The following is an 18,340-nucleotide window of genomic DNA, read 5'->3' as shown; positions in this document are numbered from 1 at the left end:
TCTTCCTGGGGCCACTCTCATAGACTCCAAACTCCACTTTCCCAGGCAGGTGCTGTGAGTGCCGAATTGGGACAGTGATCTCCAAGTCTGGAATCAGAGGAAAAAGGGATAAACTTCAAGGCACCAGGCTGCCATTTACCAAGCTGCTTGGCTGCTCTCTCTCCACTTGCCTCCCTCACCTGAACCTGGAGGGTTACTAGAGGGGAGGGGTGGGGAGGGGAGGGGAGGGGAAAGAGAAAGAGGGGAAGTGGAGGGAGAATACAATGGGTGTCCTGCCCAATTCAGCAAGGAAAGTCCACAGAGTCCTGTGTGACAATCATTGGGTGACAAAAGAGAGGGGTGGAGGAATGCGAGAAAGAGCAGAGAAATAAATGTGTCCTTATCAGGTAGTGAAAAGAACCGTTTGATTAGGGAAAGGTTTGGGGCGGCTCTGCCACTCCCCAGCTGGGAAACTTGGGTCATTCTGTCAATCTCTCTGAATTACTTCCCTTTCTGAGGAGAGGGTTATGAATGTCATTGATCCTAATAACAGGTTTTCCCATGCAGAATTCTAAGAGCAGTCATACTTTTAGCTCTTTGAAACCTCCCAACATTCATGAAATAAATACTATTGTCATCATTCCCAACAGAAACTAAGGTACAGAGAAGTGAGGTGGCATGCACCCGTCATGCAGCTGGTAAGTGGGACAGCTAGGGTTTGAACCCAGGTTCCAAAGTCCAGGCTCTTCACCACTACTCACACTGCCTCTCAGTCCCTTAATAATTGATGGATGATGGGCAGATGGTCCACAACTGACAGCAATACCCACAGAGTTGATGAAAAAGGTGTGTCAGGCCTGTGAAAGATTCTGTGACTTGCAAGGCTGATTGGTGGTTTTAGATCCCACAGGTTCAGAAAGATAGATTATTCTTTTGCCCTGTAAAGCCTTAACCTGATCTCTTTACCGGCTCAGTCCTGTCCAGTGGTTGGTCTTTAATCCTCCCTAGATTTCCACCCCTGGGTTCTAAACACAGAAAATAACATCTGCTCATGAGCAGAATAAAATATCTGTGGGTGCCTACACCAGCTTTCTCCCCAGGGAAGTGTAGAAGCCAGGTGAGCCGCTGTCACAGGGCTTCCCTAGCTGCCCCAAGGCAGGACCTCTGAGAAGTGTAAGCTCAGGTATACTACTGGAGATGTGCGCCCTTATCTTCAAGGCATCACTTTCTCCTCTGCCTCTCCTCTTCTATGGAATGGGTGTGGCAGGAAGTTCAGGGACTCCAGGGCCAGAGGTGGCTTAGCCAGAGCCAGAAGTCCACTGGTAAGGGTACATGGATAAGATAGAACAGGCCCGAGAATAGGGTAAACAGAGTCTATGATAAACATTTTGCACAGAGAATATTAAAAGAGTGAATTATTGGTTTGTATAGCCACAAGCTCTCCTCATTCTAGAGACTCCAGTTCCAAGTGTAGTATGTGGTCCTGGTACTAAACCAGCTTCTTCGGTCTCTGTGTAACAGATCTTTCTCACATCCTTGGGCTCTCCTGGTTACAAATGAGCAGTGGAGGCACCCACCCAAGCTGGGAACTACTTGGGCAAAGACTAGCTGTCTGTACCTGCACATGGGTGGGAGGCCACGTCTCACAGCAATGAAACTCCACAGTTTCACAGCTGTCATGCCTTTTTCTCCCTCCACTTTGACTTAGCTTTTTAACAACAATCTTTTGAAAGAAGGTTCCCATTTGCTTAATTCACTTCAACGAGGCAATTTTCTACTCTCAGTTCTAGGAAGGAGAAAAGTAAAATACACACGAAAAGAATGGGAGTCAAAAGTTCAAAAAATCAACTAGAGCCAGTCTAAATGTCTACAAAACCTTGATGGTCTTTGAATAAAGGAACAATGCCAGAAATAATATTCTGCATTAGATGCGTAGGACTTTCCCCAAAGTGCATTCACATGTGTTATTTATATCTCCTTTGAAATTCACTACTTCTCCATAAAGTAAATAAGTTGGGTGTAACCACAGAGGAGGAAACCAAGGCACAGAGTGGTTCAAGGAATTGTCTTGGTTTATAATGTGATTCAGTGATACAGCAGGGGTTAGAACCCAGTTTTTCTGGGACCCAGCCTGCTGCTCTTGGTCCTGCCCAGGACTGGCCACAGACACACCCAGAACATAAATATTGATTGTCTTCTCCGTGAGGCTGGGATGTTCAACAAAGTCACGTCAGCCCTCTTCTGATTTCCTACACATCAACACTCTGCACCATCCCAGTGAGAGCAAAGCAGCTCCCTAGGGCTGAAAAAAGACTGGCAAGTAATAATGAACAGATTCTTACTTTTTAATTATCCCTGATATGCTAACCCAAATGAAAGATAAATGAACATTGTTTTTTTTCCTAAGGCAAATGAGGTTTCTAAATGAACAGAGGCAGCCCTTGTATGTAGAGTGGGTTCTATTCTTGGAAAAGACCCTTTAAGAAAAAAAGCCATCCATCAATCTTAACTTTCTTATAGATCAATGTTATTGTGTACCACTGGTTTTCAAATGTTTTTTGTTGCTTGTGATGCAGAATTCTTTCCTCTAGTGAAAACAGAAGCTAGATGTAGAAAATAGATTTTTTTAAAGGAGCTGGGATGGTTGAAGCAAACCCTGTCCCAATCCTAATCTCTCCCCCATCTCCCACCCCACCTTTAATTCCATCCCCTACCCCCACATGCATGCATACAGCAGCACTAAAGCACCTCAGTGTAAAAAAATCCCCAGAATAGGCAATTACCAGTTAGTATGTCACTAAATACATAATTGAGTTTTATAGAGTTAACTAACAGATCATATATACTCAACCATAATTGATGCCTTCTCTTTGGCAGATGCTCTTAAGATCTTGGGCCTCACCGTTCAGTACAGGGACCACCTTCCAACTGCCCGAGGCTTTCTCTGGTGGCCAGATGACAAGCGGCCCTCCCCTGGCAGACCTCAACCACAGACATGGGAGTTGGTATCTAAATGCCCCAGCTCTCGTATCTCTCAAGAGGAATAACTGTTCTCCATCGACTCCCAGAGACTCCAGGGATCTCCAGTCGGCAGGTGCACTTTGCTCACCACCTTTCCTTCCCTCTCTCGCTTCCCCATCCCTACCACCAGGGTTACCTCCCTATCAGCCACTTGCTCTCAAATCCTTTCAGGGAGGAAAAAGTTCTAGAAATGGATAGTGGCAAAGGCTGCACGATAGTGTGAATGTATTTAATGCCACTGAATTGTACATTTAGGTTCAATGGTAAATTTTATGTTATATATATTTTGCCGTAATAAAAAAACAAAACGAAGGGAGAGTCTTGGGGGCTAATAGACAGAACATTCTCCCCATGTGAACTGTTTGTGGTTCACAGTTATTCTTAATTAGTGTCAAATTTCATGAAGTTTAATCTTTTAATACTTATGATTAATGAAAGCCCCTGATATAAAAAGTAAAACTACTTAACTCCCCTTCCTCATTCCCACAGAAAGATTCTTAGTCAGAGGGTCTCGTCCTTGAGGAGCAGGGCGGCAGGGGAGGGAGGGCTTAGACCACACTCCTCTGGGAAAATTTAAACATTGAACATTCTAATTTAGACTACAGCCACTGGAGGGATCACTTATTCGGAGACTTATTAGCCTTGGATGACCTCTGCATTATGTTTCAAAACCATGATTCCTGGATGGTGAGTCCCAGCCCACCGCACTCTCCCTGGAAGGTTCTGCCTGAGAATACCAGCTGGTGTGCAGGCAGTTTGTCAAGCGTTGACATGTGCCACGCACTGTGCTAGGCCCTAGTTATACCCTAACTTGTTGTATCCTCACAGCAACTCCAATGGGGTGACTCGAGAATACCAGCTGGTGTGCAGGCAGTTTGTCAAGCATTGACATGTGCCACGCACACCGTGCTAGGCCCTAGTTATACCCTAACTTGTTCAATCCTCACAGCAACTCCAATGGGGTGACTTCTGTTATTTGTGCCATTTTGTAGATGAGGACCGAGCATCAGCCTGGTGAAGTATCTTGCCCCTGGTTCCCAGCTAGTTAGGGGTGAGCAGGGGGCAGGAACTTGACCCCAACCCCAGGGCCCATGTCTATACCCCTCTACTCCTCGGCATGCCTGTCTGTCTTGCTTCAATATTTCCAGTGGCACCAGGTGGAGCCTGGGTGGGTCGTACAGGTGTAATGACACTGGTAGGCTTGGTTCTAAAGTCCAGACTGCTGAGCACACGTTGACTCCAACACTATAACTCCCCAGCCTTCGAATACTGCATGCATCACCAAACCACAACTTTCCTTATGCTGCATATTTAAAAGCTTGAAATGTTTCATTTTATCAAGGCTTCTAACTTTGGGTTCATGTACTCTAGTTTTAAAAAGCTCCTCAGGCCTTTTACCACCTAGAGCCCTATTGTCTGATCTGAGATGACTGAGCAGATCTTGAACCAGGTTTTCGGCCTTCTCTCTTTTCTCTTCCCCTCAACCTGGAGGGCAAAGAAGTGTGAGCTTGGCTAGCAGCAGTATATATTTAAAATCTAGTCACTTAAGCAGACATCTTAGGATGACTCTCTGACCGTCTGCCATGGGCAAACCTCTTATTCTTCTTCTCCCAGTCAAAATCATTAATATTCACGAGGCTAGTACTATATTCAAAACACTGTGCTAGGCATTGTGGGAGAGGCTGCAGCTGGGAAAACCAGACCTACACAAATAAAAGACTAACTCGTAAGCTACAAGACGGTGAAGATTGTGTCTTATGGGTCTCTGTACTTGGCAGGGTGCCCGGTGCTCACTAAGTCTTTGTGGAATGAATGAACGGTGTCGGCAAATATTTAATGAAATCAACCATTCCAACAAAGATTTCTTGAGCTGCATCCATGCTACAAACAGGGGATTCAGTAGAACCCCAAACAGACAAGTTCTTGCCCTCACAGAGCTTGCAATAGGTGGGAAGCTTGGGGTGGAAAATACTCATGAGAGCAGAAACACAGGATAATTCCAGTGTGTGAAAAGAAAGGGTAACCAGTGGCACGGCAAGTGAGTGGAGGAGGGCTACTTTGGAGAGAATGGCAGAAAAGGCCTGAAGAGGAGAACTTACAGCCACGATCTGAAGGATGAAGAAAGAGCCAGCCAGTAAAGATCTGGGAAAAGAAGTAGAAGGGGTACAGCAAGTGCAAAGGCCCTGGGGAGAATGCTCTTGGCTAGACAGAGCAACGAAAAGGAGTCCACTGAGACTAGAGCGCAGGGTTCGGGGGAAGTGGGGATGAGCTCAGGGGTCAGATAACGTAGGACCTTGTAGGCCACAGTGAGGAATGTGATTTTTCCTCTGGGTGGGACAAGAGCCCCTAAGAGAGTTTTGAGCAAGGGAGTGGTATGATCTGATTGTTTATTTTTAAAGGGTCTTTGGCTGCAGTTTGTAGAATTAATTATCAAGGAGTAAGAACGAACATGGGAGACAAACGAAGAGGCTACTGCCTTAATCCAGGAAAAGACGACAGCAGCTTGGCTGCAGCTGCGGCACTGAAGATGGTCAGAAGTGATCAGATTTAAGATGCATTTTAGAGGCAGAACCTCTGGGAATTACTGATGGTTTGAATGAAAGAATAAAGTAATAGTAATCAGAGGCAGCAAAAGAGAAGTGTCATGGAATGGGAGGGATAATAGTTCCACAGATACTCAGATGAGAAAGGAACAAAATGGCCTGGAGTGGTCCAGGAAGGCTCCACTGAGAAGGGGCTGCCAGGCTGAATTTTACAGCCCAGTAGTTTTCACACAGGTGAAAAGGAAGAGGCATGAGCAAAGGACCGGTGGCAGGAAGATGGTGTTACCAGCCTGACCAAGTTCATAGAAAGTCGGGCTGTTAATGGCAGCTGGAGACAGACTGTGGAAGTTATGCACGACCTCAGTTTTTTAAGTAATGGGGATCCATTCAAGATCTGAGAGCCTCCGAAAGCCTTTTTTGCTAGCTCCTCCTGGTATAAGGCTGGCCAGCATAAACCATAGAGACCCACCATGCCAGAGGCTCTCAGGAGGAATATGCAGTGTGGATAAATGCCCACTCCTTGCTCAGGGGTGGTGGTATCGCATGGGTGGCACCTGGGGGAGAATGGGTCAAGGAGAGCAGAGGGGCCTGATCCCCACTGTGCACAACTGGAACTCATGGTCCTGCTACTGGACCCCCGCTATACATGGCAGGAGCCCTGTTACACCTAGGTCCTGTGCTTCTGCAACAGTGTGTGATTTCAACACCAAATTACATAGTTCCCTGCTTACTTTAGAAATAGATACTACGTAAGTGGCATTTTCTCCTTTCACTCAAAAAACACGTCTTCTTAAATACCAAAAGGAAAGTCAGGTGCCTGAGAGAAAAGCACTAGCATCCTCTTTAACTGGGAAGGTAGAGAGATGCAGAGTTCAAGCCATTCATTCATTCATTCATTTGCTGATATGTCTTATGTAACAGGAACTAGACATATAAAATTAATAAGACAAAGCCATTGCCCAAAAAGACCTCACAGTCTAGTGGGGGACTCAGATATGTAAACAGGGTAACAGGTGCTAGATAAGCAGTCTGCAGCTGGCCCCAGCAGAAGGAGAGTCAAGGATAAGAGATCACAGAAAAGTCCCCTACAACGCAGCATCCCCAGGAAGCCACATACCTGTCTGCTTTCCTGATTTTTGCTTCTCTCTTTGTCTTCGGGTGATGCTATCTCTTAGCCGTTTAAGATTTTCCTGGGAAAAAATTAGTTTGTTTTTAAAGTATGCATCAAAATTATACCCTCCACGCATTAGAATTTCTTTCTGATTTTCTGCTGTTTGCAAGATACATCACATTGCAATAACATCTCCAACATGCAAATGAGGCTGAGTACATTTGCAATTGGCCCCCAGAGAAATCCAAGTACTCTTTGCCTGAAGAGAAGACATCTTGTCCACAACAAAGTGTCTCCCCTCCCCATTGGTTCCCAGATCCCTCCCAGCTTTAAAACCCACTGCCCTCCTTTTTGGACAGCCCTTAGCCAAGACAGTTTGTTACCTGCTCACAAATACTCCACACACATTCCTGCCTCTGAGATTGTGTTCTCACACCATTCCTCTTACCTTGAGGGACATTGATTCCTCTCCATGAATCTGTTCCAGGCCTGGGTCAAGGCCACCTTCTTCCTAACGTCTCCCAAGACTGTTCCAGTCCTTAGTGACTGCCTATGCCGTTGGCACTGGGCTATTGTTGCCTTGCTGTGAGTGTGTGTGTGTGTGTGCACATGCATGCACGTGTGTGTTCTCTTCAGAGGTACTGTGAGCTCTTGAAGGGCAAAAGACCAGGTCTTGTAGCCTTCTGTAATCCTGCAGTCTGGTCTATTATAGTCATTTAATAAATATTGACTAGACATGTGAAGGTCAAAATTTGTTGCCATTTTAGTTAATAAACAACTACCTCAAAGTGAAGAGTCTGAGTATTCTCGGGGAAACGCCCCAGGGACTAACATTCAGACATCCAGAAGGTTCACAGGAGGGAGCTACAGGAGGCCAGGAGACTGAAAAGGTTGGTTGGGTTGTGATTGTAGCTGAGAGACTGAGCTTGGTCCAGGAAACAGTACGGAAACTTTGAAAGAGGTAGGGGTGTGTGTGTGTGTGTGTGTGTGTGTGTGTGTGTGTGTGTGTGTGTGTTAACTTGGGTGGTTTCATATCTACGACTTTTGTTCATTGAATTATATTTCTGGGAGCTTTCCAAGTTCTCTTTATGCTCTAAAGTGTGATAGTTCTGTGGATGTCCTAGCACTAGGAGTAGAGAGAGGGACTCTAAAAAGAAAAATGCTAGAAAGCAAAAGTCTAGGGACACATGCCACAGAATTGGGGTTTACAGTTGAGTGTTTATTCCTGATCTCTAGACTCTCAATAACCAGAAAAGCCATCCAGCTCTCAGGCAGGGAGCTGTGTGGTTACAGACTACAGGTGACAGATACACATACGCACTGACTCACCATGACACTCAAATAAACATTCACAGGCTGAGCCGCAAGTGCTCAGTTACAGCCATACACAAGAGAGCTGCTGATCCAGCCCCCTACTACTATCTAGTGGAGAAACAGACATGAAACAGATTCCATCCAGAGCCAGTTACCTGCTGGAAGCGAAAAGACTCAGACCGCTTCTTCTGGTTGAGCTGCCACTCTTTGAAGTGGAGCACAGCCTCATCCACGTTGACGATGCCCAGCTTCACCTGCTCCTGGAGAGTAATAAGCTGCCGCTGGCCTGGAGTTTTCATCCCAGCAAAAGGGTCATATATACTCGACTGGGGCCTGTCCCTCGATGGTCTGACAGGAGGCTCTGGAAAGGATGGCAAAACTCAGCTTGATGGCTCACCACTGGATCAGTGGGGTTAACAAGGCTGGTCACGGGCTCAGGAGGACATGGCTCAAAATAACAATTACATGAGAAACCGAGAAGGGGGAGAGGTGACATGGAATCAGAGAGAGGGAAGCAGCTAATAATTTCAATGCTTATTACACTAACGTAGCCAAGGCCACAACATTTTCGGGAGATATAAAATCTGCTGATGAGGCAACAAAATCCCTCAAACCTGAACCTAAAAGCTTGAGAAGCTTTTAGATCAGTACTCTCAACCTAGGCATTATTGACATTTTAGACTGAGTAAGTCTTTATTGTTGTAGGACTGCCTTGTGCACTGTAAGATGTTTGGCCTCGTCCCTGCTTCTACCCACTAGATGCCAATAACACCCTCTTCTTCAGTTGTGACAAGCAAAAATGTCTCAGACATTGCCAAATATCCTGGATGGGGGAGGAGAAATCACTCCCAGTTGAGAACCATTGCTTTAGACTAAAATCCACTCCCAGGAGAGAATATACAGGTAAGTCTAGCCAGGATGCTTCTCCCAGCACCACTCCCTGCCCCTCCCTGCCCCTGAGCAGCATGGGGCACAACGATTGTGGACCCAAGGGCATGAAATGTCCAAGGAGACTGGAACGCAGATGGAATCCTGACCCAGGTGCAACATCATCAGGCATAAGTTAGATGCTGAGTCTCAACTTGCTCTCCTTGGGTTGTTGCTGTGCCAATCTCTCCTCCACATCACAAATTCACAGTTCTTTACTTTGGAGCTTCTAGAGAAATATGAAGCCAACCCCTCTCTCTAGGCTGTGATGCCACTAAGCTCTCTGAGGAGTAAGCTCCTTGAAGAGGCAATGGGGCCACTGGGACATGTGAGGACAACTTGGCATTTTACTGTTCAATTCATGTAAGGCTATCTTTGATTCTATGTTTCTCCAGCAGGACGCAATTTGGGCATTGTGATTCAGGGAGATGGCAAGAAGGAAAAAGAGAGATGGCTTCCCCAGTAGGTACTGCAAGAGCCTCAAAGAAGTTGATCAACCATTCTTTCCAACCATTCACTCATCTGTCTACACACACTCACATACTTTTCTCCCATGTTTGCCCTCCTCGAATCTGTCTTTAATTGTATTGGGAGATGGAGTGTGGGGAGAAAACAAAATGTACAAGCCAACCGATCACAGTCTCCTACGACCAAAGTCTTTAGAGATGTCTTTGAATCTTAGATTGTATTGTGGCTCCTTTTCAAAAGAATCATCTATGGGTTAATACGGAATGCCTCTGTTTAGCATAAGGAAATTAATCAAGAAGAAAAAACTTCCTTAAAAAGTCTTTAAAAAAAAAAAAAGAGAAATGTTACCCAATGGCGAGCAAAATGTCTCTTAAATACAGGTTGAATTAATGTGTTGTTTAGCTAGCATAGGTAGGATGAGTAAATAGCATGAGGGACTATATCATTAGACCTGGTGCTCGGCTGCACACATTCATCCTGTTGAGATCAATCTCAGTGTTTAGATTGCTCTTTTGTCTGCTGTTACAGACACTTTCTAGCGTATTAATATCCTTGCCATGATCAATTTGTATGACATTTGTAAGCATCCTGATCTCTTCTCCTCTCCATTTCTCATCAGCACAGGATTCTCAAACAGCTCCACCAAAGGTATCTCTTGAACCTCTCTGTTTTTTAATGCTAAGAATTTGTCGTTACACCTGAAATCACTGAAACATGAATACCTTTACCACCTGGAAGTTCAGGTCATACCAAAGAAAACTGAGGATATTTGGCTTACCTTTCCTTATGCTCTCTGAGGAAACATAGAAATTCCCAGGCCGCTCTTGACTTTTTTCTGCAAAAACTGTGAGATAAAGAATATTCTAGGTAAAAAAACAAATCAGATTTCTTTCTAAAGGGCTTTATAATATTTTATGCATTTACCAAAAAAATTACCAAAATCTTATACAAAAATAACAATCATAATAATCTCACACCTTGGACCACTATATGCAGCTCTGTAAATCAAAACTCTAGTAGGAGCAACCAATGAGCAGAAGCTACAAGGATTGCGAGATGAAGACGGAACCAACAGACAAGGTCTCAAACCCAGAAAGATAAAATTAGCTGGAGGACACGATCAGCATTTACGAGATCATAAAAGAGAAGGGCAATGTGAACAAGGATGTGTGCTGGATCCCTGAATACCTGAAGCTAGCCATAGAGCACCTTGAAGTTTGAGAATAAAAAGAAGTGCCACTTAGCATGTTAATAAGTGTCATAAGACAGAACTTAGAGTGTTGGAACAGGTGCAAGGTGTGCATGCCTCCAAAGGGACTTAAAGTAACCCATGAGTGACAGACGCATAAAGGCTAATAGGGAAAACTGGGAAGTGACATATATCCACTTAGTGGTAGGACAGTGTAATGGTTAAGGCTCCCTGGGCTCTGCACAAGACTCCCTGGATTCAAATCCTAACTATGACACTTATAAGTCATAGGGCCTCTCTTTGCCTCAGATTTCCTCTGTAGAATAAGGATGAGAATAGTATCTTCCTCACTGGATTGTTCTGGAGATTCCATGAGTTATTACATAGTGCTTAGCACAGTGCCTTGCATATGTGAGCACTCAATGTTAGCTTTTATTATAAGTCACACCTAAACCTTGAGATTGATGCCAAGAAGACAGCAATACCTTGGCATGCTAGCTAAATAAGTGATGTGGAGTCAGGGTTGTGGAGTCAAATGCCCTGGGTACAGTGCTTTACAATTTATAAAGTACTTCCCCATGTATTATTTCATCTGACTCTCACAGTAAGGTTCTGGAAGAGTATTATTATGCATTATGATGATACATTGCCTGCATCTTCATTGGGGTTCCCTTGGAAGCAGACTTGGGGAAAACGATCCAAGTGCATATAGTCTATGTGGGAGGTGATAGAGGTGAGACAGGGAAATGGACAAAGCAATATATGGTGGGTTACCCAATAAGTTACCATGATGGGCAAGCTGGGGAGTTCTGGAAAACAATATAGAGTTCAATCCAGAGTTTTCCCAGGAGAGGGGCAAGTAAGCTGGGGTACTCATCTACCAACCTCCATCAGTTATTGGTTGAGGGCTGTGTCTGGGGGTGTTAACCCTCCAACTCTTCCAGCCTGTCCCGCAAAAGAACAGAGGAGGCTCTGGCCGTCAAAAAAAGCCATCAGGCTGAGAGACACAGGTCCTGACAGGCAGAGTGCAGCCAGTGGACGCAGAAATGTAGAGTTAGGAGGATGTGGGCAGGGCACCAAGAGTCCCCACTACCCACGCCAAAGGAGATGTTACCCAAAGGGATGGCAAACCAGGAGCACCGACAGCCCTTGGCAATGCATGACATTCCTCAATTACATTCCTACCCAATTTAGGGTTGCCAGATTTAACAAACCAATACCAAAGCCAAAAAAAGAGGACAATATTTGGGACATACAATAAAAATTATTTGCTGTTTGTCTAAAATTCATACTTAACTGAGCATCCTGTACTTTATCTGACAACCCAGCCCAATTTCCTAGGGCTCTGGTTAAGGGCTTCCTCCCCCAGTTTATAATCTCCATTTGCCACACCTTCCACAACTTGCTTATACTATTTAAAATGAAATGAAGGTCAGGCACCCAGACCTGGCAATTTTTGTAATCTTTGTTGCCAACTCTGACAGTGCTTGTAATCATATTAATACAATCAAGTCCTGAAAGACAGTGAAACTGACAGTGCTATCAGCATCTAATTGACGTCCCAGAGACTACTATCAAGAAGTCAAAACCCAATTTTCACCAATTTTTATTAATGTAGGTTAAGTAAATAGCCTGGCATAGTGGCTGAAAGTCAGGGTTGTGGAGTCAGATGCCCTGAGTTCAAATCCTGCCTCTGCTATATGTTATTAATAATATGCTAGCTATTAAAAATTAATAATAACTTGAAGAAGAGTTTCAGGAGATAAATATTTAGTAGGATTCCTGCCATTTTTGAGTCGAGGGCAATCTTGTTTACCTCTGTCTTCAATCTGTGTATGAATGCCTCCAGGAAGGCCAGAACTGAATCAAATCAGTGTACCTAGTCAAGTTCCAGAATCTGCTCCAAGCTCTGACCCTATCTCCTAGAGTTATCTGGAGACTATTCAAAAGAGGGCAGTCTGCAAATGATGGTTCAGAAGCTACAGGACCCAGGGAATTCCTTCTGAGGAGCTCTGAACACCCCATCGAGCATCATTCCATGCCACGCTTGCCTTTAGAAATGTATGGTTCATTGTCGGGCAGCTGGTGAGTGCCAGGAGCACTGGCCTCTGGCCTGGGCACTGGGACAGGGGGCCTGCTGGCCAGGTCCATGGAATAGGACTCGTTGTTATCCACTGTGTGATAAACATCATCTGGATCAAGGAAGGGCAGCTCCCTCTCCAAACTGGCCATTCCCATGTTGTTGCCTAGAAACATAGTAAAAGGTGAATGAAAGTGATGGCTGAGAACCCCATGCAAAGCAAGTTAGAAAACACTGAAGTCATTCATTTGCTCCCATCAATGCAGCAAACAGAAGTGAGCACTAGGCTCTAACATCTCAGTTTTACTGCTGAGATTCAGCTATCCACCCCATTAGAACTATGGAAAAGAGAACACAGCCCCCAAAGCCCAAGGACACTTGGAACCACTCCCTGGCAGCAGTGTGAGGGTGGCTCAGAGTCCTCACCACCAAGGGCTCTAGCACCATCCTCAGCATCAAAATGACTACAGCAAACCCTTCCTTTGTGCCCAGCGCCATTCCAAGTGTGTTACCCACATTATCTCCTTTGATTGTGTAAAAACGCTGTGGAGTAACTACAATCATTATTCTCCTTTTGTGAATAAAGACATTGGGGCCTTGGGGATTTAAATAACTGCATAGAGTCACTTAGAGCCAGAGAGGTACCCAGGAACCCTGGCTCCAGAGTTGTGCTCTTAACCAGCACAAGCTTCTTTTGCAACCTTTTTCTCCACTCTGCTCCCCATCGACCAGAAAAGTTTAGAACTGAAGCTTGCCTCCCGCCCTCTGTCCTTGGAATCCCACAGCCTTCAGGTTTTCTCTGCATCTTTTCCTGGTGACAGGCTGAAATGCTCTGTCCTGGGAACCAAGCAGTGTATTCTAGGCTTTGAGAATCTCAAAGGAATTGGTTTTGTATGCCATCCGCCCCTCACACACGCAAGCTGTGTGATTTGAGCATGTTACATAACCTCTCTGAGCCTGATTTCCCTCTGAGAGCTACTCACAGGAGTACTATGAAAACAAAATAAGATTTTAAAAAAAGGGAGTGGGGGGAAGAACCCAGCTCAATGCCTGCACTTAGTAGGTGCTTTCCTCTCCCTTACTACTTCTCTCTAGCACCATTCAGTCAAAAAAAATCTTTATTAAATGCCTGTTTGAGATACAGGAATGAATAAAGCTTGGACCTTCCTCCTATTGGATTTCCAAGCTAGTATTTATTAGGAATTTTTTTTTGTTGCATCTTCTGAACTGCAGGAAATTACTCTTTGCTTTCCCGTGTCTTGGGTCCAGAGGACTGACCAGGCTGGTCCTAACACATCAGAGCATTCTGAGTCCCAAGGCTTTACCCTCGAAGAAGTTTCCAATCAATGGAAAAGCTCCCTTTTGGTTATCTTTGAACATGTAGTACGAGGGTATGACAAAGTTCTGGGGAGGCCTGCCTGATGTTAACAAAATAAGGTGTTCTAGGAGAGTGGCTTGCTACCCTACAGAGTGATGGTGATTCCCACAGTGCCTGTTCTTCACGCGCACAAGCACTCGATTTTGCCCTTGTAGCATGAAAGCAGTCATAGACAATACTAAATGAATGGGTGTGTCATGTTCCAATAAAACTTTATTTACAAAAATAGGCAGCTGGCCAGGCTGTGGTTTTTCTACCACTGCTCACAATTTTTCTTTGCTCTTCACTGTCAAAACTACTTTTCCCATTCTGAGTCCTATCCTCTTGGCACCCTCCTTCTATACCTATTTTAAAAAACAGACCCCACCATAAACTATATAGGATTGGATAGAGTTAAGGAATTACCCATACGATTTAATACCTTCCACCTTTGAAACCTTCATTAACAATAAGAGGAAGAATAACCATAACAAACTTTTACTGCTGTTCTAATATGCAATCAACACAGCCTTGACTCAATAATAGTTGTGTACATTCCCCTATATTCTCCTCCTTTACCAGAAAGTAAAATCTCTTGAGGGCACTGATTCTATCTTACTTTTCCTTGTGTCCCGCAGCCCAACATCCAGAATAATGCTTTGGTCATAGTAGATACTCAATAAATTTTGGTTAAATAAAAATAAACATGTGCATTCAAAAAGAGGTATTGCTGAAGGCAACCTGTTTATCCAAATGAGCGGCTGTAGTGGTGGGAACTTCTGGCCTCCCTGTAACAAGCTGATGAGGTGCTCGTGGGGACAGAGTACCTTCAATCACACCATGCTCCATGTACGTGGCAGCCCACACTTTCAGTGGAACAACCTTCATGCGGAACCAGGTAATGTCTTACGTTTCCCTTTCTCTCTTTTTGCTTCCCTGTTCACAGCTTCAACTTACCTTCTAAAAACTTGCGGATCATACACTTTCAGTGGAACAACCTTCATGCGGAACCAGGTTATGTCTTACATTTGTTTCCCTTTCTCTCTTTTTGCTTCCCTGTTCATAGCTTCAACTTACCTTCTAAAAACTTGCGGATCATGGAGTCCTTAGTAGTCCTAGAGAAACCATCTCCAGGGATTGGGTTAGATGTACTGGCCTGAAGCATTTCAACATCTAGAATGAAAAGGAGACTAAAAGGTTATAAATTGTTCATCCAAACAGGCAAGGAGATTTTACAGATGGATATACAAGGTTTGACAAATCAAGAGATACTGAACCAAAAGATTCAAGAATTCATTAATCCATCCATCTATCGTGCATGCATGCATGCATCTATGCATCCATTCATCTAACTATCTACTCAATAAGGATACCTGGTAAGTGTGGAGTATAATGGAGAGCAACATTCACAACCCTCAGGCCTTTTCTTGGACCACAGCACTCGAATATAGTTTGAAGTTGAAAAGTATACCATGTGGTGAATTTGTATTCTTGGGAAATGTGATATAAAGAGTTGCATAGAATTCTTCATACAAATTCATCACACTGTATTTAACTGGTTCCCAAAGATCAAAGTAGTAAGGAAACAGTATATCTGTGTATAACAATTAAATTCAAACCATTTTCTCGAAGCATACTATTCAGATTCAAACTACATATTTTGCCTAAGTAAATAAGTCCCCAGTAATTGTGTGATATGACTTAGTGAGTACAACCTCTCGATAATATCAAAGCTCAACTTTTAACACAAGGCTGAAATTTTGCTACCAAAACATACTTCAGAGTCATAAAGTAATAAGGCACTATTGGTTACTTAGGATTGAGTAGACTTTGCTGTGATAATTGAATGGTTTTCACACTCAGTTTTGGTCTTCATGGGTTTATGCTGAACAGTGAAAGCTAAAAGTTAATGTGCTTCCTCCTTATAAATAGCTAATTACATGGGTGACTTGAAAATAGAGTTCTTGTTATGTTTTTGAAATAATACGATATGTTTTGAAATGGTATTATATTGATGTTAGTGGCTCCAATACATTCTTTTCAACTATTGCATAATGTTACATTGTTTAAATTAAACACGATTTATCTACACTTTGTTGTTCCTGCTTCCAGTTATTATTTTTTGCTGTTTTAAACAACGCCACAATTATATATTTTAAAATTAAGCCCATTCTTTCAAATGCAAATGAGCATATCTATACCTTTTCAGTCCTGTGGCCAAGGAAAGGGCCTAATGGTTGTGAATGAGGCATGGACTTTGGAATCCTAGAGACCTGGGTTCGATATAAATCACTGAGCTTCTAAATCTCCATCTATAAAGTGGGGATAATTAACAGTACCTACCTCATAGGAAGACTATCCGAGCCAACTGAGGCAGTGCTTATAAAATGCTTAGCAACAGTGTCAGGCACTAATGGTTATCATGATTATTATACTGAGGTAACCTAGCTAGTGTATTGGTTTTCTGGTGCTGCTGTAACAAAATACCACAAATTTTGTGGCTTAAAACAATATAAATTTAATATCTTACAGTTTCATAGTTAAGTCTAAATGGGTCTCACTGGGCTAAAATAAAGGTTTTGGCAGGACTACATTCCTTTCTGGGAGTGCTAGAGGAAAATATGTCTTCTTGTCCTTTCCCGCTTCCAGAGGCCACCTTCCTTCCATGGTACTAGGCCCTCTTCCTCCATCTTCAAAGCCAGCAATGTTGAGCAGAAAGCTTCCTTTCTCATAGTGCCATCTCTGGTCTACCTTCTGATTCCTTCTTCTGCTTTGAAGGACTCTTGTGATTACAATGAGCCCACCCCAATCATCCAGGATGTTCCCCTTATTTTATGATTAGCAACCTTAATTCCATCTGCAACTTGAATTCCCCTTTACCATGATGTCTAGCATATTTATAGATTCAGCGACAGTATCCTTCTGCCTACCAGAGATGAGACCAAATATCAGCACCGTCAGCCGGCCATGAATTTCTTTCCCATACTGGGCTGGCGAAGGGAGTAGAGCATAGGGATTAGGGCACAAAAAGCAAGTCCATTGTATCCATACATGAACTCAGCAGCCCTAGCGTGATGTAGGTACTGGACTCCACTGAGTCTCTGGATGCACACTGCCATAAATGAAGTTACCTAAAATGATTTTATTTCCATTTGTATTTTAAATAAAATGTTTCTTTTTATATTGAATTGAACATAAACATCTTGGAATTAAACCAGGTACACAAATACATACATTGGCCTCCAAGTCCCTATTCTGGACTCAAGGCAAACATCATTAATCAATCAAAGCATTCTTTCCGGCCTTGGAATCCTCAACACTATGCCCAGGCACTCAATACTAGCTAAGCAAGATTGGCACAAGAAATGATTTTAAAAACACTATTGCCATACCTATATTAGGCAGTAAGTCCTAATAGTAGCAGATACTACTTTTGTAATAATAAGGAAAAGAAAATGTTACTAATTGTTTTGAATTAATGAGTGATAAGACCTTCTCAAACTCTAAATTTGACAGGCCCATGTGTTCATGCAACCCAGGTATGTTATTGTATGAGTCACACATGAGTGACTGAAATACACAGAAAATTCTGGAGGTGAAGGCATAAGGACATATTATAAAGGAAAGCAAAATGATAAATCCCCGTGTTCCTGGATGTTCAGGGTTTGTATTTCAGATTTCAATTACTTAACCTTCACCACTTGTCAGTTAGAAATAAACTGAAATGCGCCGAAACCTGCTGGTCTAAGGAGAAAGTGCAAAGTTCTTTCATTTCAGCTGAGAGAAAAAAAACAAGGAGACTCTAGAGCCACAGTCTCTACTGGGAAGAGGCAGCTGCAGAGTTACACTGTACTCCATTTAAGGAGTCAACCAGAAAGAACCCCTTCCTAGGAAGGAAGAAGCTTGAACAGATGAGAGAGAACCCAGGCAGGCACTTAATTAGGGAATAAGTCAAGAGCAATAATGAATTTGCAAAGAAGCCCATATGATACTCCTCGTGGGACAAAAATCTAGATCACTTAGCTGCAGTGGAAACTCCATCCAGATTATGTGCTGTTAATTTAATATCAAACCTAATCTAAGTACATAATACAGTAAAATGTCAGACACTGAGAGACTATTCTGGTAAGGTTTTCAAACCCCAAAAGCAGGACAAAAGAATTTTTTTTTCCAGCAAGCATTTTTGTGGCCAAAAAAGAGGCTCAGAGCCAGGAGCAGCATGATCACATCTTTAACAATAACCTGAAACCTGGCTGGTTCCACTTGCACTCAGGTGGAATGGGTACTTTGATTGACCATATCAATAAAAAAGTCCAACCTTCTCATACCCTAATGGAGAGTGATAGGGAGG

The 18,340-nt window shown here is 43.4% G+C and overlaps 1 protein-coding gene across 1 annotated transcript in view; it reads right to left on the bottom strand.

Annotated features, from left to right (window-relative positions):
* PIK3AP1 (phosphoinositide-3-kinase adaptor protein 1) overlaps nucleotides 1-18,340 on the bottom strand; it is a 91,110-nt gene that overhangs the window by 10,890 nt on the left and 61,880 nt on the right. The window contains exons 9-14 of the mRNA XM_015599849.2: nucleotides 15,067-15,162; nucleotides 12,604-12,798; nucleotides 10,142-10,207; nucleotides 8,124-8,329; nucleotides 6,661-6,733; nucleotides 2-87 (exon numbers count right to left, since the gene is read on the bottom strand). Of these exons, the coding sequence (XP_015455335.1) occupies nucleotides 2-87; nucleotides 6,661-6,733; nucleotides 8,124-8,329; nucleotides 10,142-10,207; nucleotides 12,604-12,798; nucleotides 15,067-15,162 (722 nt within the window). The remainder of the gene's footprint in view (nucleotide 1; nucleotides 88-6,660; nucleotides 6,734-8,123; nucleotides 8,330-10,141; nucleotides 10,208-12,603; nucleotides 12,799-15,066; nucleotides 15,163-18,340) is intronic.

The sequence above is a fragment of the Pteropus alecto genome, unplaced genomic scaffold (genome assembly GCF_000325575.1).
Source record: "Pteropus alecto unplaced genomic scaffold, ASM32557v1 scaffold88, whole genome shotgun sequence".
In the NCBI taxonomy this organism is placed as follows: Eukaryota; Metazoa; Chordata; class Mammalia; order Chiroptera; family Pteropodidae; genus Pteropus; species Pteropus alecto.
This window is presented reverse-complemented; position numbering and strand designations above follow the sequence as displayed.